Source organism: Mixophyes fleayi, chromosome 4 (assembly GCF_038048845.1).
Source record: "Mixophyes fleayi isolate aMixFle1 chromosome 4, aMixFle1.hap1, whole genome shotgun sequence".
In the NCBI taxonomy this organism is placed as follows: domain Eukaryota; kingdom Metazoa; phylum Chordata; class Amphibia; order Anura; family Limnodynastidae; genus Mixophyes; species Mixophyes fleayi.
In genome coordinates, this window is record NC_134405.1 from 102,451,965 (window position 1) to 102,477,709 (window position 25,745).

General features: G+C 40.6%; 1 protein-coding gene across 1 annotated transcript in view; it reads right to left on the reverse strand.

Moving 5' to 3' along the window:
• ADAMTSL3 (ADAMTS like 3) overlaps positions 1-25,745 on the reverse strand; it is a 364,939-nt gene that overhangs the window by 22,837 nt on the left and 316,357 nt on the right. Inside the window, exons 21-23 of the mRNA XM_075207905.1 lie at positions 17,159-18,215; positions 10,479-10,606; positions 7,739-7,867 (exon numbers count right to left, since the gene is read on the reverse strand). Coding sequence (XP_075064006.1) covers positions 7,739-7,867; positions 10,479-10,606; positions 17,159-18,215 — 1,314 coding nt within the window. The remainder of the gene's footprint in view (positions 1-7,738; positions 7,868-10,478; positions 10,607-17,158; positions 18,216-25,745) is intronic.

Sequence of the window (25,745 nt, forward strand, 5' to 3'; positions counted from 1 at the left end):
AACGTACTATGGGGTCTCCGTTCAGGACAGTTACAGCCTTACTAGCACTTTAAGGACCAGTACAAGCCTACATGATCATGCACAGAACATTAGACAAAATGCACCTATGTAGGACCAGACCTTGGGGTAAATGTATGAAGCTCCGGGTTCTTCAACACCTGCGAGTTCGGCGTCTTCAGCGCTTAAATTTAAAGCGGCGCTCCTGACCTTATGATAACATTAGTTCAAGTGCTATATTTTAATCTTTTTTATTTGAATACATAACTTTATATCTGTAAATCTATGTGCATTACGTCTTGCTTTTAGCTTCACTAGTTGCACAGGACGTTAAGTGCATGGCTGGGTGTGTGGACATGGAAGTGCACGAGTTGTTATATTGACAAATTAGTTACTGTAAAGGCATAAGAGGCAACATGGTGGCATTATGGGTCTATATAGGCCGGATATGATGGAAAGTATTTTGACATAACAGACATTAAATATTTACATTTTCATGATACTGAAAATATATTTCAGCATAGCACACTAGTATATTATCATTTATTTAGCGCCAATCATATTATGCAGGACGTTACAGATAGTCATGTAGTCATTCACATCAGTCCTTGCCCCATTAGAGCTTACGTTCTACTACCTACCCACACTCTCAGGTCCTCTCAGAAGCCAATTTACCTACCGCTATGTTTATGGACTGTGTTTGGAAACTGGAGCACCCGGAAGAAAACCCACACAAAGACGGCATATTCGCCTACTGTACCGGAATGTCCGGGAGGCTTCCTAATTTTGGGGAGTATTCCCGTACTCCCAGAAGAGCAGGCATCTTCAGATTCCGGTGGAGGCAGAGCATAATCTCAGGATTTGTTTCATCAGGCCTTGCCCTCTCTGTGCGATGCAGTGAATCTCAGCATTACATAGCAGGGGACGGGGCCGGGGCCACTGTGATGCTATCCTGTGCCCTTGCTCCCTCCCACACTTACCACCTGACCTGGCCATGGTTGGAATCAAACACTTGACTCCAGCGCTAGGAGGCAGCGATGCTTACCACTGTGCTACTTTTATGCCATAATAACCATATATTTCATGGAGGGGAGGAGGCAGCGATGCTAACCAGTGCACTACTTTTATGCCACAATAACTATATATTTCTTGGAGGGGATTACGAGTTTGACTTTAACCAAAATATTGATATGCTATGTATATGCATGGTCCTAGAAAAAGAAAGTACAGGATATATAGAAAACATTATTGATGCATCCTTCTCTGTAAATGTTACTGCTCTGTCCAAAGGAATCTGTGCAGTTCCAGAAATGGTTGACTTCATATTTTAATCAGTAAGTCTGGCCTAGAGGGGGGATTCTAGGTACCTGAAATCCTCCCCCCACCTGTGCTTGCCTATGCAAGCAATGATTTGTCATATTTAACATATAATATGTATCAATCATATTAAACCAGAGGAATTACACTAAATCACACAAACACACACACACACACATACACACACAAATTAATTGTTCATTGCTCCCTATGCTTTGCTAAACAGAGTCCCCAGACGAACGGGTTAGGACGCAATACCAGACATTGCAGTCGCCACCACATGAACAACTGAGATTGACTTGAGGAACTGATTTCAGGTGCTTTAACCTTTAGAGTGTTTCTATTCCTAATATACTTCTATGCTGCAATACGCTATGTAAAGCCTTCTTGATTTTATTTTATTAGATGATGAATAAATTAGTTTTTGGAATGAAACAGCAAGTTACAGTAAGTATGGCCTATCCACACTTTTGTGCCCCTGGTTTTATATGAGGCCTCTTAGAGGTTTTCCGTAACACCCTGTTTAGACTAAAAGCAGTTAGCTATAATAGGAGTTTGGCATACGAGTTGACTTGGGCTTGGATTTCTACCCACGCATTTTGAGTCTTCCAATGTAGCAGATTGATGTCTTGCATTGTAGCAATCCATCTGTTGTATAAAACTAGTTACATAATGCTGCACACATCTGGGGACCAAGTGTTTCTCTTCCACCTAATGACTTTGAGCAGTGTATACATGCTTAATGTAAATCCAGACTTTGAACAAGGCTCCTGTGTGGTGATGTGAATTTACATCTGAAAACATTAGGTATGTAAGCATATTTTTATGTGAAGTGTGCACGCAACATAATACTGCTGAAAACTAACATCTGTTAATGCCCCATATTAAAGTGGAACTTGAAGTCCAAATTATATTTGAAATATATCTTGATATATTGCGGAGGAGAATAAATTGTACAGTCTTAGCTATCATCAAAGATCTGAATGCATATTTACTGAGAAAATCATCCAATTGCCTACTGAACACTGCCATACTTCTGGGAAAGCCCAGCACAATTTCCTAGTTGCTATCTTTAACTATTAAGTTAACTCATGCTGAAGCAATCCTTTTTCACTTAACCAATTTCATCTGTTTACATGTTACAATTTTTAAATGGCAGATAATAAAAACATAATGTACTTTATGGTACAATTTTCTTGCCCTCTGCTTATTTCTATCAACTTTGACAGAGACCACAGAGAGATAAAGGTTTTAGATCCAAGGAGGACAGACTCCAATTGCATGTGTGTTTTTATGTTTTGGGTTTAATAGCACTTAAAACCCATATCATTCATAATGTACCCTTGTCTGTATTTGTTGTTTTACTGGGCAGATATCTCATTAAGAGTCTACACATTCTGACCGCTCCTGAACTACTGCCTTAGACACAGGTGGTGGTAATCTATCAATATTCCTAAGAGAAGCAAATTAAGCTAGTCTAAAAGGAGACGCCTGTGCTAGAGGTCCTGTGAGCCGGCTTTGTGAGCGCAATAACTAACAGGTTTAAGGGTCCTGATTTCACTGCTCACCAGCTTCTACTCCAATACTGCTGCACAGTCTCTAGCAGGGCTGCCATCAGGGAGGTACGGGGGGGGTACTGTTGTACCGGGCCCGGGCTCACCAGGGGGCCCGGTACAACAGCGCAGCATAGACTTACCTGGGGCCCCGGTGGTCTCCGCTACTCTGTCTTCAGCCTGGCTGTCACAGTGACAGCCAGGCACCAGAATGTGATCGCAGGGGTGGAGGACTAATTTCCCCTGCGATCATGTGATCTGGCTGTCACAGGCTGGGGGGGCAGGGGACACGGGGAGCCCGTACTGGGCCCCATGATTGCTGAATGCGGCCCTGGTCTCTAGTACAGTGTTGGCTAACCTGTGACACTCCAGGTGTTGTGAAACTACAAGTCCCAGCATGCTTTGCCAATATATAGCAGCTTATTGCTGAAAGGGTATGCTGGGACTTGTAGTTTCACAACACCTGGAGTGTCACAGGTTAGCCAACACGTCTCTATTAACACTACCAGTACTTTCTAGGGACATGTTGCTGCTGACTTTGGACTTCCAAGAACATCACATGCTTTGGTGCTCTCCCATCATGTCATGTTTACCAAATTTTATAATGAAATACTTTTTTGCATTTTGATAAATATTCACTTATACATCATAGAGGTTAAGGCTGGGTACACACTACAGTGTTTTCAGCCAAATAATGGGCCAATCAAATGATAAACGACCGCTGGGCCTGATGTTGCATTAGTGTGTACACTGCAACGATGAACAATTATTGTTCCAAAGCAGGGGCAGGGGGGCCCATGCCCACTGGGCCGGTCCACAAAAATCTATTTTGGGCCAGTCTTTATTACTTAGTGGCTGGCCCGTCCTCCGGGACCAGCCACCTTCTCCCACTGGCCGCAGATCATCGGACTCCCTCCCTCCCCTCCACTCTTTGTGCCCTCTATTGGTGTCACATGGGACGAGCATCACGTGACAGGTGCCGTCCCATGTGTGAAGAGGAACATCCGCACAGCGCTCGGTGCAGCTGCAACAAGGTAAGTGCCGGCGGATGTAGGGAGGTGGTATGTTAGTGTATAGTGTGCGTGTGTGTCAGGTTATTGTTTGCTTGTGTGTGTGTCTGGTTATTGTTTGTGTGTGTTTGAGGGGGCCAGTGTGTTTATATTGTGTGTGTTTGAGGGGGCCAGTGTGTATATATTGTGTGTGTTTGAGGGGGCCAGTGTGTATATATTGTGTGTGTTTGAGGGGGCCAGTGTGTTTATATTGTGTGTGTTTGAGGGGGCCAGTGTGTATATATTGTGTGTGTTTGAGGGGGCCAGTGTGTATATATTGTGTGTGTTTGAGGGGGCCACTGTGTATATATTGTGTGTGTTTGAGGGGGCCACTGTGTATATATCGTGTGTGTTTAAGGGGGCCAGTGTGTATATATTGTGTGTGTTTGAGAGGGCCACTGTGTATATATCGTGTGTGTTTGAGGGGGCCAGTGTGAATATATTGTGTGTGTTTGAGGGGGCCACTGTGTCTATATATTGTGTGTGTGTTAGAGGGGGCCAGTTGTGTATATATAGTGTGTATGTGGTGGGGCAGTATATTAATATAATGTGTGTGGGGAAGGGGGGGATTATATTAATACAATGTGTGAGGGAAAGGGGATCTAAATTTTAATGGTGGAGTGTAGGTTGAGGGTTAATTATGGGTGCTATTTTATTTGTGGGTGGTGGGGCAAATTATTAGTGGGGCCTATGAAGTTAGGATGGGGTGATTGGACCTTTAATTCTATGCTAGGGTGGTTTGAGAGCTATTAATTGAATGTGGGGCTGTTTGGGAAAAATGAGGTCTATTTATTAAATGTGATTATGAATTAGTTAATGCTTGGGATGGTTGTGGGAAATGGTTGTATTTATTAAACGTAAATGTTATTTAATTTATTGTTGGGGCTGTTTGGAGGGAGGGAAATATGTTTGTTTATTAAATGGGAATACTATTTAATATTGGGGGGAAATAGGTCTATTTATTAAACGTTGGTGTTATATTGATTTAACACCGAGGCTGGTTGAAGTTTTCTAAATTTCATGTATCCTTTTTTTTCCAAATAGGGCATTCAACATTCCAGGATCCAGACAAGCAGCAACTGATCTAAAGACACCAGCAGCCACAGGGGGTGAAAGTGACAAGAACAGGTAGGAGAGAGCAGACTGTCTGCCAACTGTCCTGAATCTGTTGGAGTAGTCCCGAATTTGGGTGACTGTCTCGCTAAGTCAGGATTTGTTTTGACTACAAGGACAGTTGGGAGGTATGTCCTACTTCACACTGTACTACTCGTAAAGGCAGAGCTGTGCGCAGCTAACAGTAGTGCCTGTGTATTTGTCTAAAAATGATAACCATGTTACATCATAGGGGTTCCCCCTGTCTAAAGTACCCCAGGCTCCCTAGAGCCTTAATCCAACTCTGGGCCAGGGTGTCAGATTGACACCTAGTGCTCTGCTTCTCCTCCCAGTACCACCTCTAATATTATTTGTTAAACAAAAGTAATAAGAACTGAGATCTGCATAGGAACGAAGGATAATAAAAGTTTTGCTGTATCTTTAACTGAGCTATTCTCTGGATGGTTAATGGTTAACTATGTGGGTATGCCCATCCGGTGTCATAGGGGAGGGATTCAGAGGCTATAAGTGGGATGGGCAGAGTTTTAGTCAGTCTTGCAGATCTAGATGTTGCCCACCCACCCTTCCTGTTTTGTTGGTTCATAAGAACTTGGAGAATCATAAGGTTACTTGCAAGATGGATGCCAGTTGCTGGTGGCAGTCATGGTGATTCGCGAAGATGGGTGGAGTTTGCCGGGAAACGCAGTTCAGTCGACGGCCAGTGGTTGTGTGGGCGCACATTTACGGTATTGGGCATGTGATCTCGCCGCTCTCTTCGAGTGAATCGGCTATTAGTCTTGGTTTCAGGTACCGCCCCTGTGGGTTGCCCTGTGGTTGCTTTCCGTATAGCCCAGAGGATGGGCGGGTTCGGTAGAATCCGGACGTAGTGCCCCGTCCAGGTAGATATGTGCGCCCGGGGTGTGATTGGTTGTCCCCCACGTGAACCCAGGGGGTGTTGGCGCCCCGGATGGAAAGTCCTAAGGAGATGCTAGGACAGTTGGGTTTTGCCTGGCACGCGTCGGACTGACTGCTTTATTCTCCTCCACCATAGTTAATTAATTCATTTAATTTTGCCACACTCAAGTCTTGTGTCGTTACTTTAAGGTGATAGTTGAATATGACGAAGAAGAAGGTAAAGAGGTTAAGATATCAGACATAAGCCTTTTATTAGTGAGCAAAAACAAAGTTACAGTTTATCCTAATGAGATAGCAAATTTTCATATAGGTTTTCTGGAATCAGTATATGATATGGATGAGGGTGTCTAAAACATGCCTATTAGGTGCTATTGAGATCCCTAACATTATGGGGCATATTTAAGAAGTAGTGCTATCAAACTTTCACACACTTACCGCAACTCCAACACAAGTTGGAGTGTCCCGCATATTTATGAATAGTGCATCGCAGCAGATATCGTGGACATCTGCTGCTTTGCATTCTGTTTTCGCTTTTGGAAGCTGCCCCCATTCAATAGTATGGTGACTGCTCCCTACCGAATCTAACAAGTTCCGAAAAAACATTTTTTTTCGGTACCTTGTTAAGCTAATGTACGCCAGTTGAAGCTGCCGTACATTATCATAATTGAAAAATTTCAGTGCTGTCAGCTCTGCTCCGAAGAGCAGAGCTGAACAGCGCATGTGTGAAGGGATCACATGATCCCTCCCTGTCACTCACCGCTCTCTCTCTGCAACTATAGTTGCAGAGAGAGAGCAGAGATGTTTGTGCGCATGCCCAGGTCTTCAAACTGCACATGCGCAATTGCAGTATGAAGAGGAACGAAGAAGACAAGGAGGAGATCCATAGACAGCGCATTATGAAGGGGTGTGGTATTTTTTTTTATCACACAAGCAGCAGTTTATCAGAACTGCTGTTTCTGAGTTGCGTTCTTCATAAATTTGAGAAATAGTTCAATCCTTATCAATGCGATAAGTATTGAAAACTACTTTTCACTTTTTGAGAACATTGATCAATGTGCCCCTATGTGCGATAATCCTCAGACCTGCAGTGTTATCGTAGAGAAACTTGCATGTTGCTGCTCAGGGAAAAATGGTCTTTGCACAGTATTAGTTAGACAAAGACAAATGATACATAGATGTTGTCTACTGAATCCAAGTAAATTGAAGGGGAAGAATAGAATAGAAATAAATAAAATAAAAAAAATGCAGAAGATGATGTTGGGAAACTAGTAAACCGCAAGCGAGAATACGCTGCACATAACAACCAACATGACAGCTCGCTCACACATAGTGAAGTATACTGAACAACAAGGGTGCATAACTTAGATATGATGATCTCTTGAGATATATGGAGTCATGTTAATATGTTGTTCAATAAATCACCATCCTTCACCTGGGAGCAAACGGCACAGTGGACTTGGTCTAAAAGGGGTTGTTAATAAACATGGTACTCCCTAGGAATCATTGCAATAAAAAAAGTCTCTAAACCCAGTTTCAGAAGTAATCTCCCGGGAAATATTATCTTGCAGGAATGAAAAAGGGGGGTATGGAAGTGACAACCCATTGTGCACTCCCTAATAGCTGGCTCCAAGTGCAATTACACGTAGCACCTAATACAAATCAGACAACAAACAAGTTGAGGTGCTCGACAGAACTGACCACCATACAAGGAAGCTGAAATTGAAAGCATTAGTAGGTTATGAGTGGAAAGAAATCCATACTAAAAAACGTATGTACAGTAAGTTTAGTAGGGGCAGATTTACCAGTGTATATTACCTCTCACAGGGCATTCCAGAGTAATATTCACTCCTGTCCTTGTCACCAAAGTGTCACCAACGATGGCCAAAACATTGCCCCCATCCAGGCTGGTGATGGTCCTTCTGGAGGATTGGATGATAGGCGCTTCTTTAATTGAAAGTAATAAATGAGACATGAGTTTCTGATCAATTAATCCTAATCCTAAACATGTTATACCATCTAAGCTATAATGCTCACTAATATAATTCACTGACATTCACTGAAGTGTTACAATGACTCTGGAGGTGGAGATATAAAGCCCGGCCTATCTACCGTTTCCAGTAATATTACAGGATGACGATATACAGACGCTGCATCCACAGTGCGCTCTGTTTATACTGCCATGTGACATCACTGAACAAACAGGCATTACAATATCAATGACATTTTATGACACCTTCTTGATAACATTGACCTGTGTTTAAAGTTAGCAATATAAAGAGGAAACACTCTAACACCTATTAGACATGGCAACATTTTGATGTAAGACAGGTACAATGTTGATAGCAATGTAGAGAAAACACCATTATACTTGAGGGCAAAGCAAGTTGCCCTTCTGCTCTATATATCCACATGTTACTTCAATCACACAAGCAAATTGACTCCATAGCATTCTATAGCCCTGTCTGATATTATAATTGTCTGATGTGAATTAAGTCTCTTAAGGTTTATTAAGATCTTGAAGATAAACAAATCTTAAGTATATTGCTATACACAATAAAATTAAACAAACAATTTTAAAAATAACCCAAAGCTTTCTGTATAACAGTTGGAGCCTTTGGTACCATGATTCTATGCTCTCTGCAACATTTGAGCAATCACTATCTCGAACTTCCTCTCTCTGAAACCCCCCCTATTCCCACATGTACCTGTCCCCTCCCCTGGTCCTCCCCCTTTCCCGCAATCCCAAATCCAGATTAAATAAAAACATTCGACAATTATGTGGGTGAACATTTCAATACAGGGGTTGTCTTTATCACTACACCCCGGCTCTCAGTATTTTAACATTTGTGTTATCAACTATTAATCTGTTATCTGCCTTGCTATGATATTTTATTGAATTGTAAGTTTGTTCTATTTTCTATATTCTATTTTTGTTTATTTTATTCCCCTACATGTCAATTTCTATAAATAAAGAGATTAAAAAATAAAAAAAGGACTCTAAGCACTAAGCATGAAGCCTGGGCGTGTGACCACAGTGCCCCAGCCAATCACTGGCTCTGCTTGGGGATAGTGTACATAAATGATTAGAATTTTGAAGTTCAACTTTTATACAACAGTTCAGGGTTGGTTTGTAGTGAGGCACATGTCTAGGGCAGGCCTGTCCAACCTGCGGCCCTCCAGATGTTGTGAAACTACAAGTCCCAGCATGCCCTTCCAGCTATCAACAGGTTGTCTACTGGCAAAGCATGCTGGGGTTTGTAGTTTCACAACACCTGGAGGGCCGCAGGTTGGACAGGCCTGGTCTAGGGTATTATGTTTGTTCCTACTTTTGGTATTTTATTTCCTTTTTTTGTTACTTAGACAGGCAATTTATACCAGGAACTGCACACGCTAACGTATGAACCAATACCATCAAATTACCCACCTGACAGAAGCACAAAATACGTTTATTTTGATTACTTACTTAATATCTAATTTTTCTGAAATCCCTATTTACACAACTACTTTTGTGCAGATTATTTGTTCTTGTTAGTCACACCCTACAGGTACCACTACTCTTGTGGCATTACTCGTTATAGAGAACCCCTATTTAGTCATATGTCAGATGAGCTATTTAGAAAGCAGTGTTCTTACAGCCAGAAAACTGTGGCATTATGAAATTCACATAACACACAGGAGTGAAGGGAAAACTTGAATTCCCTCACACATGGAAAGTGCTTCAGACATAAAACTGCCAGAGCAGCACTTTCACAGAAGCACTTCCTGTGTGACAGAGAAGTGAGATTTCGCCTCCACAGCTGTGTGTCATTATGAGAGCTTTAGACACTGTGTTTCTGTCTGGAATAGCGCTATGTACTAAAACACCTAGAAGGGTCTGAGCAGCATTATCATATTCATACATGATTTGATGTGGAGAAAGCTGCAGCCAATCAAATTGCCTCAATGTTCCCAGCAGCACAGAATATTTCAGGAGGTGAATGTGCTGATCTTGTGGAAGGCAGTAACCTGTTCACCCATGTGGCTGTGTTAGTCAGAGCAGGACTGCAGGTGACAGGAGCAGTGACATGATTGGAGGAGGGCAATGGGTGCAAGTTGGAGGCCACAGACTGATAATTATATATAGTGGAAGGAGCAGGGACCACTTGTAGAACAGAGTAACGATGTCTAGCTCCTGTCTAATTAATAAGGAAAAATTGTAGTATCAAACAAACCTCTATATGAGGTGAAGTTCATATTCTTACTTTCAGTTGTCATGCTTGCAAAAATCTTGTGTTTTATTAAAAATAAACATTATTTGGGGCAATCGCCCCCCCCCCCCCCTAGCAGCAATCTTCATACCTTAAAAATGCTGCTAAGAGGACCGATGATCAGGACGGAAGGAATGGGCCAACTGGCGCCAACCAATCAGGGTGAAGGAGGGGTGTGGTTATGCAAAAAAAAGTCTAGGTCTGCCCCTGTCTCCTGCGCTTTACAGTTGGGACCATGGCCACATTCATATACACTAATTCTGTAGCTGACACTGTTGTCACAGATTGTTAAATAAGGCAAAAATTACCTGCGAGATATAAGTGTGACGTTTCCACATCAGATCCTCGTTCATTAACAGCTTCACATTGATACACACCCATGTCTTCTACTCCAGGACCATATATGTGTAGTTTTTTGCTGTTTTCCAGGACAATCCTACGATAAAACATAAACATGTCAGTTGTTCTCAATCTTAGGGGTATATTTACTAAACTGGGGGTTTGAAAATGTGGAGATGTTGCCTATAGCAACCAAAAAATGGCAGCACAGTTCATTTCTTAATAATTGCAAGCCTCAGGTCAGCCTAATGTGCTATTTGTACTCTAAAAATAATCAAAGCGATGTTGATTTCTTATACCTTGTAGCCTTATACGCTGTACTCTCATGTCTATGTGCTACCCTAGGTCCAATGCTGCCATATAAGCTAGTCATATAATTGTGGGATTTCCTAGGTTCTTCAAAAACAAAGGTTCAGCACCACAACCTAGCTCACCACGTTCATATTCACACCTACAAATAAACACTTAGACAATATGAAAATCTGAAGCTACGACACTAATAAGAAGGGAAGTGCTCTGTAGTTTAGTGATACTGGTGCTGAAGATACCCAGTGGTTTTAGTATATTAGTTTGCTATATATCAACTAAAAAACAGCATATTAAAAAATGACATGGGGCATTATGCTTGAGACCCCAGGGCATGTGACCATAATCACAACATCCCTGCTTGGTGGATTTTGAATATAACTAATTATAATACTGAACATTAACTTTTCAGAGGTTGTTCTTGAGTACAGTGAGGCAATGTCTATGGTAGTAATGTTTATTACAGCAATGACTATGTCGATTGATAATTTAGATGTTGTTATTACCTTTAGCTACCAGCTGCCTATTACAAATAAGGATCAGAAAAGCACTAGACAGTATAACATCAGCACACAGGGGCACTGTTCCTTACTGTTGTCATGTTTATAGACAGTGCTCTTTAATGGTTGCTTCTAAATCTTTTTGTCTGAAGGCTGAGAAGTGAAGCAGTCTGTCAATTTAATGCCCCAACCTCTGTATATGAGGTGTAATATATCCCCACAGAGCACTGTATTTCTAGGTTCAATGTGCTGCCAAAATCAAACAAAGCCTAATCTTTTAATTCAGCGATTGAACAGGGAGACTACAGAACACAGCCGTCAATCATCAGACAGGGAGTTTAAGAAGGATTCTGTACTGGCAGAGAATACATATTTTGTGTCATTTTAAAGCTACCATGTGGCACAGTAAGAGGGAAATTAGCAAAGTCTCCCGTGTGTCACTAATACAAAAATGTGTGTATAATGCCAGCAGTCAAAGCCCCAACAAGGCTTGCCTAATTTTTAAGACCCGTTTATGAAAATATTTGTTATAGACTTTTTGGTATTCTGCATTTAATCACATGGCTCAAGGGATGTATAACAGAGAATTCTTCCAAGCTAAAGTAGGCTAAAAATGAGGATGAATATAATAAAGGGAAACATACAAAAAGTACATCAGAAATCCTTCAGGGGCTTAGTTTACTGGCTCAATGCTTATAACTAATTGCTGCCAAGCCAAGGGATCAAGTTTGATTTCTGGCTTATGTTTCTGCCCTTCTTTTGCCCAAGTCTGGATCTTGTTTTCAAAACAATATTTAGAAAGATCCAAAATGTAAGAATCCAGCATTGTGTTGTGGGATCATTCAATAGCTCAAGCAGAGTTATCTGGAAAAGTGTGTCTACACAAAAGCCAATAGTCACTAGTTTCCTGAGACAGACATTAGGGGAGTTTTATCTATGACCCATAATCCTCTATGTCCCAGGTTGAATTTTTAATGGTTACATTATGTTCTGTGACTTGCTGCATCCAAGTCCAGTCAAAATTTCTACCCAATATAAAAGCCGGTACATGGCTATAGAGGGAAGAGTATGGGACTCACATTAAAGGTAAAAGTAAATTTGTGTGTGGTTAATTTAAACTGTTAGGTCTTGATGGACATCCTATGCTGAACACTTCTTGGTACAGTGTGTTCTGGGTACTGCTGGATGTAATAAGTTGGTCACTGCTGGGAATAATATTGTTTTGGCTGGTTGCATTGCTTTGCATGCAACTGAAAAAGTGATCAATGTAGATTCAGGGCCTAATACAATGATGAAATAAGAATTAAATTCCATGAGCAGTTGACATAATCCTTCTAGTTCCAGATCTAGGCACCAGAACCCAGAAGTGTGTTACTTGAAACGATAGTCGGAACGGGTTTGGTTGGCACCTACCAGCTGTGAATGGTCCACGTGCAAAACTTTATACGTATTATTCAGTTAAACACTTTTTCCAAGCAGCTTCTCTGTGTTAATTATTGTACAAGGCTCCCAGTACTCCTCTCATTGATTTCTTCATGTGCTTGTTCAGAAATTGCACATGAATATCTACACTGAGCAAGGGTTTTGATCGCTTCAATGTACAATACCTGGCTAAAACTTTTTGGACACCCCTTGTAATTAATGTGTTTGATCATTTCACACATTCATTGGTAAAAGGTCCATAAAAACAAGCATCTCTATAGTGAAATAGTAGCAGTAGAATGTCTCGGTGACTTTCCACATGGCACTGTCATAGAATGGCACCTTTCCAACATGTCAGTTTCTGCCCTGATCAATTGTTAATGTTTTTACTGTGAAGGAGCAACATCAGCTCAGCCACAGAGCAGTAGGCTACACAAGCTTACAGAATTGGGCTGACAATTGCTGAATTGAATAGCTGTAATGAGTAACATCAAGGCACCAGCCAAAGTCTTGAGTTGGGGTGAAACAGTAACTGTATTGTGAGGATCCACAGCAACACACATGAACAGCGAACCAGAGCTAGTCACTAAAGTCGAAGGTATATTGGCTCCTTCACTAGAAAAGTGCAAGAACCTCTCCAGACACCAGTCAAGACTAGACTGAATTTGAACCCTTGAATAGGCCCAAACTCTTTCCCTATGAGGAATGAGTGGAACTTCCTCCTGACTCCCAGGAAGTTAACCCTTTCATCAGATGTGGCAGTTTCTTATACTGCCACAGTAGAACATAATAATCATCTATCCTCGGTTCCAACACTCACTAACAAGTTCCAAACTGCCTCAAGAACTGTCCATTGGGAGCTTCATGGATTGGGTTTCCATGGCCGAGCAGCCACACATGAGCCATGTGCAATGCAAAACATTGGCTGGAGTGGTGTAAAGCACGTGTTTACTGGAGTGACGGATCATACTTCACCATCTGGCAGTCTGGTGGCTGAATCTGGGTTTACTGGAATGCATACTGCCAACTGTAAAGTTTGGTAGAGGAGGAACGATGGTATGGGGATGTTTCCATGGTTTGCCTGAGCCCCTTAGATCCAGTGAAGGGAAATCTTAATGCTACAGCATGCAATAACATTCTTGAAAATTATGGCTTCCAACTTTGTGGAGACAGTTTGGGGAACAACTCTCTCCTGTTTTAGCATGACAATACCCACGTGCACAAAGCCAGGTCCGTCAAACAATGGCTTACTGAGTCTGGTGTGGAAGAACTGGACCAGTCTGCACAGTGCCTTGACCTCAACCCAACTGAACACTTTGGGATGAATTGGAACTGTGACTGGGAACACGGCCTTGTCCCCAACATCAGTACCTGTCCTCACTAGCTTTCACGGCTGAATGGATGCAAATCCCCACAACCATTCTCCAAAATCTAGTGGGAACCGTTCCCAGAAGAGTGGAGGCTGTTATAGCAGCAAAGGGGGAACCAACTCCAGATTAATGGCCATGGCTTTGGAATGAGATTATTAAATGAATGCAATGTTCATCTGTCCACACACTTTTGGCCATAGTAGTATATGTTTCTTCAATCCTACGTATTGGATATGGTTATATATTTTAACCACATAGTGTCCACTAAGTATTTAATTATTCTGCATTGATTTTTCAAAGTACTTATTAAATATCTGCAGACAAATACAGTACATTAGTTTTACTAATACCACTCCCTCATTCTAAACAAATCTACAAGGATTCTAGCACTAAGTTTATTACAACAATAATTCACTAAGACATTAATGTCTAATTGTGCTTTCCCCAGTTGATATGCACATCGTACTTTATTTATACTGGCGGGGAAACTGTACAAAATGTAGAGTCTTCATGATGATTTATATGGTAACAAGTCAAGGACTCCAAATCTTTCCTTCCTACATCACCTCAAGGACATATTGTAATTCCACCATATCCAAACACATCAATATAAACCTTAAGGCTGTCCAGGATTGTTCTCAATTTGAACAACTGTGAAAGACATATTTGATCAGAGAGCACCGGCCTGAAAACACATCCCAGCTATGAGCATATCAGTAGTTATTAGTCATAACACCTGCTATTACCTTGTGTGACCCACTGATACAGATTCACATGAATAAAACTGCTAGTAACTACAGGCAATTAGGGCTCTATTAGGCAGACGCTGTACTTTACAGTAGAACTGATTGAAGCAAGAGGTAAAAGGTGAACCAGTCAATGTTGTAGCAGAGTTATAAAATATTAGATCTACATGATGCAAAATAGCAGTGAATTTATTTAATATGGATATTCTCATAGAGATTGGTGTGGGTGTACAATACTGATTCTGTTGTGACACATTTTACGTTACATATTGAATAAGCATGGGCAGGCTGGGCTGGGGGGCAGTGGGCGTCTGGAGAGGAAGAGAGAGGAAAATGGTGGTCACATGATGTAGTAACTAGGGTCCTGTCTAGTAATTTAATCTTCCAGGAGTGGTAGACATACCCCTTGATGTGAGCTGGGTAGAACATCTAGGGGCATCACAGCAAAACAAAGTGTGCCCGTGTTCCATTGGGTACCACTGAATGTACACACAATGCACAATGAACCTTAATTATGGAGAGCAAGGAACACCCCTAAACTGCTCCCTATATCTAACTTCAGTCATCTTATTCACAAAAGGAAATCTTGTTTCTACACTATTCTGTGAAACTATCACACTTAGCAGGGAACACCTGTGCTCCTCCTATCATACAGTGCAAACGTCTGGTCCTCCACAAACCTATGTACTTTGGAGGAAATTAAGGCACTAAAACAGGTAACATTAAAAATCATCAGATATTTGCTAAAATTAATGTTGCGTGTTGTCACTTTGTTGTTCAATTAGGATCTGTGATCCCTATTTTGAGCAGCTTCCAAAGTTGCTATCTCGATACCAATGCAGAGCAGCACATAGAGGCACAGCAAATTATTACATTTATTTATACAGTGCCAGCATAAGCACAGTAATAAAACAAGACTGTGTATAACAATCAGGCAGAGAGGTGAGAGGGTCCTGCTCGTAAACTTACATACTATAAGAAAATAGGAGTTTGATCAGTGAGGATAAGTGCTACATGCTGTATATTGGATCAGGCAAACAGCAATGAGAAATGCGCTTAATAGGGCTATCTTATCCAGTCAGGGGTTTTGAATAAAGCAGGAGAATAAATGTAAGGTTGAGTGAACAGCAAAGCTTGTTTATATCTGCAACCATTGTGTTAATTCATACTTGATCACCTTCCTCCTGCAGGAGTCCCGGCCGTCGCTATGACGACCGGGACGTCATTTCCGGGATCTACCCGACCGTTGCCAAGGCAATGGTCGGACGCCAACAGCAGTAGCGCCGCGTCCCGGCGGCTGGGGACAGCCGGGCGCGTGCGCAAGAATAAACAAGCCTGTGGGCTAACTAAGTAATTATTACTGTCAGTACCCCTGTCCATGTGACTTAGTGTCAGGCTCTGATTGGCTGGTACTGGTATTTAAGGCAGTGAGGTCTGCAGCCTCACTGCCGGTTATAGCTTCTGTGCTCCAGTCTGCTGACCTGCTAGTTCCTGTTCCTGTATTCTGATACCACTACTGACTCCCCGTGTATGACTCTTGGCTTTGAATTGGACTTCGCTTGTGTTTCATGTGACCCTGATCTTCGGCCTGTTTACCGTTTCTGCTATCTGCCTGTGACCCCTGACCTCAGCTTGTTTACCGATACTGTTGTCGGCTGCCGGCCCTTGACCTCTGCGTGGACCTGACTCTTCTTGCCTGGGTTCTCCCCAGCCGGTACACACTTCACGACCCTCTGTCAGTCTGCGGACCAGTCTGTCCCCACCATCAGGGGCTCCAGTGAACACCTGATTGGCAGAGTAGATTCCGGGTTGTGTTGTGCCGGCTGGAGGGGTTCCTAACAATCATACGCCATTTAAACGTTCTTATAAATTAATATTATTATTATTAATATATTATATATTATATATTAATAATATTATATTATTATTAATATCAATATTGTACGGCGCTGCGGATGCCTTGTGGCGCCTTATAAATAAATATTAATAATAATAATAATAATATTAAGTATTCTCATGTTTTTTTGTTCACACATCAGCAGCTGTACAAGTAAAGCTTAGCTAAACTAGGAGAAGAGTTGGATCATCTGCTAACATTGCTCAAAGGAGCGACCAATTAGCAATTAGTTGTGATCCTTCTACTGCAGTTGGAAAATAAAAGCATACGTCTGATAGGTTGGTAGAGTTCTAGGGCATATTTGCACCTTCATGCAATCATGGTAAATATCCCCCAGTGTGGACTGCGTTACATTTCAAAGGAAAGAAAAAGTGAAAGGCAATATAACCACAATAACAGATTACTTACCTGTCAGAGAACTTCAAAGCTTCTCCGTCCCTAGTCCAAGTAAATTTAGTCTTAACTTCACTGTCAACGTCACACTGTATGGTAATGAGCTGTGTATTGTTAGTGATGAAGCCATTACTCCCAATGACCAAATGCAGTGTCTTGTTAGAAGACAATATAAAGCCATTCTTTTTTTTGCGAATGATGAGTGGTCTCCTTCTATTATCCTTTTCTGTGGCTTTATTACTGAAAAGCATTAAAGTATCTGGTTCTTTCGCAGCCAACTTATGGTCTGATATATTATCTTCATTGGGAGCCTTCCACTTATCCAACGATGATTGTGGTTTCGCCAACTCGTTGACTACATGAGATATTATCTGACTTGCAAAATCATCACTGATTTCACCAGCCTCAATCAGTTCACTTATGTTCCTCACCAGAGCCTCAAACTGGACAGTGTCCATACTGTAAGCACCTTGTAGGACTGCCGCCTCCAGCCTCCTGTCCTTAAACTCTTGGGAACCGTAGATCTCTGCAGAGTTTGTCACAAGAGTCTCAAGGTTTCTTAAGACCATGACATCCTGGGCCTGGCTGTCTTCAAGGTATAAGTTATTATTTTTATTCCATGACTTCCACATCTTGCTCATTTTATGCCATTTTTCCCCCAAATTGTTTGCTTCATTGGGATCTTTTTGAAAACTTGGTGGCTCCAGCAGTCTATTATCAGTACCTATGAGCTTGAGAACAAAGGTTTCGTAAGCAGAGTTTGCAATGCACTTGTAGACGCCAATATCCTGAACCTCTAAGTTATGAATCTTCAATGAACCTGATTTTGTTACTCCAAGTTTTTTGGAATGTCTCACAGGCTGTCCGTCTTTTTCCCATTTAATAAGTGACTTTTGGAAGCGGCGTACAGGGCATTTTATCATAACAGATGTCTTGGGAAGTAGATACGCTCTGCTCCCAACGGTAAAATTAATGCGTTTTTCTTGTCTAGTCTGAATGTAAACTCGATGGATGCTGAGAATTTCTGGAGGGCCAAAGCTGTCTTCCTTGTTAGACATATGCTGTTTGTTTTCTTTGAAAATGGATAAACAAAAGTTAAAATTAGTTTTGTGCACACATAAATCTGTAATGCTCAGTTTACAACGCCAACTGCTGTTAGTTACTAATACTAAGGGAGGTATTCAACTGTCAGCGAGTTGTTGTTTTTTTGACCGCGTTGTCATTTTAGCGCTGTTTTTTTTATCATTTTCGAGCGGGTTAACTTTACCTGCAATTCAATTCCATTTTTAACGCTACTTTTTTTTCATGAAGCGGCCCTCTCGCACTCCAGTAGAAGGTCTATTGAAAGTATAGGATGTGCGAGAGGAACCCGCGTTAAAATCTATTCAATTATTTTTTAACGCGGCGGGTAAAACAGGAAAATATGCACTTCCTTTATCACTAATGCCTAACTTGTGTAAGTTGATTTTCTTGTGAAAAAATAATGAAATAAAAATTTTTTATTTTTTTTAAATCACTAATTATTTATATATATTTATGTTTTTGGTACAAATATGAATGTGGTAAAGTGTTTAGACATGGTATAGATGATTGTATGGTAAAAAATAAATAGTTAAATTAAAAAATATGCTAAAGAAAGTACTGTAATGTAGATATTATCATTGTGTAATGCAATCTAATGTATGGAAATGTATGTAAAACCTTTTTTTTGTGTTATACTTGACCGTGTTAAAACTCCACTTCACTCCCCTAAAATCTCGCAAACACAATTTTTAACGCACGGGAGCAGCGTTCCCTCTTTTTCAATTGAATTGCATGACTTTTCCCGCTGCGCTAACTCGGGAGATTTATTTTTTTTATGCGGCGGGGTAAAAAAAAAACTCGCTAACAATTGAATACCGCCTATGTAATGTCAAATAAAAACTATCCAATAATTTATTTTCTGTATTACAAAACTTCAATAAATAAGTATTCACACCTTTTTGCTAAAATACACCCTTTTGCAATAAGTTTTACTTCAGAAGTCACATAACAAATTGATTCTAGTCCACCTGTGTAAATTTATATTGTTTTGATTGACTTTGCATATGTCTGTGAGGAGTCCCACAGTGCATTCCAAACAAGAGCTTCATCGTGAAGATCAATGCATATTCAGAAATTCAAGCAAATTTATTGAAAAGCACCAATCAAGGAAAGGATGTTTAGAAGATTTTTTATATCCCCTGGGATACTGTCAACACCATCATAAAGAAACAGAAGATAGTACATCTGTGAATTTTTATAGAACAGACGGTCCACCAAAACTAAGCTACTTTGCAGGAAGACACTTGTTAGGGAGGACAACAAGATGCCCATAGCAACTCCGAGAGAATTACAGATCTGTATGGCAGAGATGGGTGAAAATGACAATGGGACAACAATAGCCTGGGAACTTTAGAAATCTGCCCTTTATGAGTGTGGAAAAAAGAAACGCATTGTAAAGAAAACTCACATGACATCTCACCTAGAGTTTGCCATAAAGCATATGGTACAGCCTCATACCAAGTGGAAGTAAATTCTATGGCTTGACAAGTTCAGTGTTAAAATTTTTGGCCTCAATGTGCAAGACTAATACTGTACATAATTCCTATAGCACTATCCCTAATGGGAAGCATGGCATTGGGAGCGTAATGCTTCTCCACTTCAGGGAAATGGAAAGTCAAAGTAGAGGGGGAAATGGATTCAGCAAGAGGCAGATAAATCCTGAAGGGAAACTTTCTGTGGTCTGCAAGAGACCTAGGACTTGGAAAAATATTTATATTTCAGCAGGTTAATGACCCAAATTATACGGCAAAAGCCACAGTGGAGTGCCCTAACTATAAAACAAATTCAGTGTCCTGAAGTGAAATGATTTGTAAACTGCTGTTCACCAACGGTCCTCATTCAACCTTATGAAACTAGAGTAATACTGCAAATAAGAAAGAATGGGTGAAGATTTCAGTGTCCAGATGTGCAAAGCTGGGAAGAGATTTACATAAAAAACCTCATATATTTAATTGCAGTCAATGGTGCTTCTACCAGGTATTAAAACAAGGAACAAGGGGTTAAATACTTATGCAATTAATTACTGATTTTTATTTGTACTTAAATCAAAAAAAGGCTCAGGGCCTCATTTATAGTTGGACTTTTGGACGAAGATCCGTCTCAGTTTGCACTCTGACTGAGACCGATCTCCCTGTTGCCCCTCTCTGCGCTTAGAGAGGTGGAACGGGGGAGGTATCGGGCGAGCCTAGCAATGTAAAGGAAGGTTCACGCTCTTTACATACTATTTGAGTTGAAAGCAACCGCAAATAGGTCTCTAAGAGATGTATTTTTTTCGGGTGTTTTCAGTTGGTGCAACAGACCTTGATGTATTAAAAAACAAAGTAATACATAATTAAATTTAAAAAAAAGGTGTGCACCCCCTCCCAAACAGCATAACCAACCCTAGTGCTGTTTGGGAGGGGGGTTTTTTCTTTTACTTTTAGTTTACATTTTTATTTTTATTTAATTATCTGCTTTACAGGGCCCTGTGCATGATACACTTGCACGCCGGCCCATAAGGCAGATAAAGAGACATGTTTGTGCAATTAGCACAGTATTCTAAGTTGCGCGGATCTAAAGATCCGTGCCACTCTAAATACTGTGTAAAATACGGGATGCAATTTACACTTACGAATTCAGTGTAAATTGCATCCGACTCTAAATGAGGCCCTTAGAGAGGTTTTTCCTTTGACATTACAGAGTATTTTGTGCTGAACAGTGGTAAAAATTCCCAAATAAATCCATTTAAACTCAGTAATATAAGAAAATAAAATGTCAAAAATGCCAAGCGGGGTATAGTCAATACTTTTTATAGCCACTGTACACAGTTAAACAGTCAACCAGCCAAACTGACAACTTAGGCTGTAGACACATAATTGAAGAAAACTAATAAATAATTTGTGTATAAGGCTGTTACTGAAAACAGATTACATTACCATGGATGCAATCTTCATTTTTATTCCAATATATGCATGTAAATGTTTCAGGAACTATATGAACTGATGGATGGGTCTATGGTCTGAAGAGAAAGTATACTTATCTAGCATTATGTGTCCTGTTATAATTTTACTGAAGGAAAGAGCAAAGACTAAGGGGTATATTTACTAAACTGTGGGTTTGAAAAAGTGGAGATGTTGCCTATAACAACCAATAAGATTCTAGTTATCATTTATTTAGTACATCCTACAAAATCACAGCTAGAATCTGATTGGTTGCTACATCTCCACATGACTTGTGGCTCTTCTTTGTGTAACATTTGACAGAGCTGGGCACTATAGTGCTGTACTATACTATCAGGGTCTAATGGGACAAAAATCCCACAATCCTGAAAAACTGGCGGTCGCTTGTGATTAGCTGGCACTGAGAGGGAGTCACAGCTACTCCCAACTTTGATTATTTTGCGTTGGTCACTCGTAGTGTGCGGATAGGTCATTTTTAGGGGGGGGGGGGGATATAATGGATTGTGTTTTATTCCCAAGAAAATAACAGAAAAAGATGTGATATTGTATGTAATAAATAAATGATCAACAGGGGTTTTTCATGCGTCTTTTACTTAATTAAAATGTACTTGTAGATTGAGCATGTGGTTTTTTTTTACACTTGTGGTATAATGGGAAGTGGTCCATTATACCACAATCTGTAAAAAAGGGACTACGTAGGTGACAAAGGTGCCAGCTCTCAGCTTTTCAAAGCATCCCCCCACCACAGCACTGATCACTATGCCAGGTGAACCCGATGCTCCTGGTCTTCCTGTCATACTGGAAACCATACATGGCTGTCAAGCAATGAGGCTGGTTGAGGATTTTGGGCAGGGAGTTTGATTCCTAATTATTGATTAAATTATTTACATTGCACAGAGCATGTACATGAGGGCTGTTTTATTACACATGGCAAGCGCTCCCGAAAATGTGCCTCTCCACCAATCGCATCCCATTAAACTGAGCTTAAGAGTACATTTCTAGATGAGCTCTGAGCAATGTAATAAAAAGCATTGCACATGTAATAAAGACAGGCCCAAATTTCCCTTACTGTTATGATTTATTTAATCCATAAATAAGGTTAAAATTAGTTGTTTTTTTAGGAGAAAAACTGAAAACGTTATAAAATGTAAGAGCGGTACTAGAGGGGTAGGAGGTTGGTCTTTGTTTCAACATTTATTTTGTTTATAGTGCAGCTATTAAAGATTTTTCTGCTTGCTGGACCCATTGGAGGGCACATTTAGTTTGAAGAGGTGTGCGTCTTCAGGACTTTGCCCGGGCTGCTCCCCTGCTGTGGAACGATCTTCCATGTTCCATCAGGTTAGCATCTACTCTCAAAGGCTTTAAGTGTGCCCTTAAGACTCATTTCTTTATTCAAGTCTATCAGTCCTCCTAACTTCCTTGTCCTGGCTCTCTCCCCCAGTTAGTACCACCCTATTTGTGTCTCCCCTTCCCTTTAGGATGTTAGCTCTCATGAGCAGGGTCCTCTTTCCTTGTGTGCTCCTTCTACTGTTCTTTCACCCTCTGTACCTCTTGGCCTGCTTCGCTAGCCCTGGTTTCCCTGTTTTCTTAAGCTTTGGTCTTCTTCTCGCTGATTTCTACCTTCTCTTTAACTATCTGTCCCAGATATAATCTGATTTGCTTTACCCTGTCATCTGAGTTCGTATACATGTTTGCATCATGTTGTTTCTTGGTTCTGTTTTCTGTATATGTAATGTACGGTGCTGCGGACCCTTTGTGGCACCTTATAAGTAAAAAATAATAATAATAATAATAATACCTTAGTGTGCGCCGTGGTCATCAAGAAGTACCAGTGCAAAACCAAAGTGTACTGTAGTGCACAACGGTGCTCTTTGTAAATGAGGTCCAATGTGTTAACTACAGAGCTGCTTTGCCGTATTTTTGATTTGGCAAGGCCTAGTAAACGTGTTAATTTCCCCTTTAATATAAATTGAGGTAACGGTGCCAATGTTTTTGAAAATCACTCTTCACCATGTACCCCACACTTCAAAGTCATTGTCCCACGATTCAGCTTTCTGCAATTAATTACATTAACTAAGATATGCAGCACTTTTTGTAACCTCATGCCAAGAACATTCCTGGAGCTCCAATGGGATTTTAAATGTGCTACAATCTCAGCCGGTTGGCATTTTAATCTGAAATAAAGCCCAAGCAAAGAAAGTCTCTTATTATGCGGGAGCTGTTAGAACTATTTTTTCTAACTATAAATTCATATGAAGGCATAATATTCAGTCCCCAGTCAAGCTCAGGATTTAAGCATAGTTAATTTGTCAACTTTTCACATCAAAAGCAAAAAACTTGCGACACTTTCATTTGCACATTCTTTTCATACTCAAATCATTAAATCCACATTTCATTGCACCTGTAGCTTGTTTTAGTGTTTTCAAAGACCCCCAGGCCACCATGTGCCATATTTATAGCTCTTTGCAGTGCTAAGCCATTAGACACCTTATAAAATATTCAACTGAATCTGCCATATGGTGTCTGCTTAACGTTGCTTAGTAGATACTGCACTCTATATGTAATTTACTTAAATGAAAATAATTTAGATTTTCCTCCCTTACATACTAGTTCAATGTTAAATTTTAAAAAATGAAGTCAATTTTATTTCTGTAGGGACCACTGATCTGAAATGTAGTGATGCTCTCTCCCTCATGAACCACTTGCAGTTCAATGACAAATACAGTTTTGTGGACAAGTAGCCATCTGTGGTGGTCCACGTAAGCGGAGGTTGCCATGGAGTCCTCCTAAGCTGCAGTTTTCCTGTGTTGTCACATTGCCAGCACATGCTGTGTACAGGTGAGGAATCCATGACTGGATGTTAATGTCTTCTCACCCTTTATAAGCTAGTCCGAGGTCAGTCTGCTGCTAGGGCTTTGTGCGCCACAGTTCTGATGTCATTAGATGCGGATAAAAGTTTTTAAAGAGCTTTTCTAATCTGGCACCTTTGTCTGATGTGTGGCTCAGGTAAGGGATCAAATCCCTAGAAAATATCCTGTTAGACACCGTAGCTGAGAAATGACAACACGCTGCACACCTGTCGGATACATTGGATGGGACTACATGGTGATCTATATACTATCACTGCAGCATCTGCTTCACTTATTATAGCCACACCCTAGTGGTGGTCCATAGAAAGTAACCCAAGTAGTTATTACAGGGGCAGATTTAATTTTCTGAAATGTGCCTCTGGAACAGTCTGTGGAGACATTCTGAGGCCATGTCCAGCCTGAAATCTTTGCTTATGTTTACTTGCACCTCATTAAGGTACAAGCAAAAATAAGCAAATATTTCAGTACTGTATTAACCAGACCTGTACGCAGCCGGACATCATGGTAATGTCCGAGGCACATCGCGGTGATGTCCACTGGCACATCAGGCAGAATTAAATCTGCCCCATAGAATGATAAGAAGTGATCTGTTTTCAAACTACACAAGGGGGTAAATGTATCAAGCTGAGAGTTTTCCAGCGAGTTTGAAAAGTGGAGATGTTGCCTATAGCAACCAATTAGATTCAAGTTATCATTTTGAAGAATGTACTAAATAAATGATAGCTAAAATCTGATTGGTTTTTCAAACCCGCCAGAAAACTTTCAGCTTTATACATTTACCCCCAAGGAGTTTAGACAAAAAGTAATAATTTTACTATTAAAGATTTATCAATAAAACACATATTTATTGTTTCTAGTGCTGTCAAAGTTTGTGTTTAGCGCTGTCAAAGTGCTGTGGTATGAACACATTGTATGGCTGTGTCTTACAGTAAATGGGATGAGGTCAATTTGTAGACAATGGAAAAGTCAACAGTTATCCTGTCGACATGAAAATGTTAGTTTAATTCTGGTGACAGCTTCAAAATGTAGACAGTGTGATTGTCGACACTCACAATCTCGACATTCACAAAACAGACATTATATGAGCAATGACTGCGGGTCCGGCGCTTATATAGCCGAATTCACCAGCATTGCCATTTTAATGTCAGCATTGTGAATGTAGGCATTGTGAATGTCGATAATCACACTGTCTACATTTTGAGGCTGTCACCAGAATGGAGGTGTCGGCATTTAGCCTGACGACATTTCCATTGTCAACAGTATGTACCCAACCCTAGTAAATACACTGAATGTGGAAGAAATCAGATTTATTATCTGTTGTTTTTACTCTATGCACTCATGTAAAGCAGTCGCTACTTTTTTGTAGCTATGTCATATTAAAGTAAAAAAATATATTCTTACACCTGTCAAATGTAAGGTCGTTTTCCTTCTCAAAACCAATTTTTTTTCAGATTTCTACCCCTTTCTCTGTTTTTGCCAATGAGTGGGGTGGAGACAAATTCAGTGCAATCTATCTGTGTAAAAAGCGGCCATTGTGTTTTACGAGAAGAGCTCAGGACCCTATTTTATGTTTTATCTCACTTTCACTAGATATTTACCATCAGAGTCTCCAATATTTTTTTAGCAATAGAACAATCCACATATCTGCCTTACTTTTCCTGCCCCATCTAGTGGCTATGGGTTGGAGTAACTAGTGGGAAGCTCCTCTAC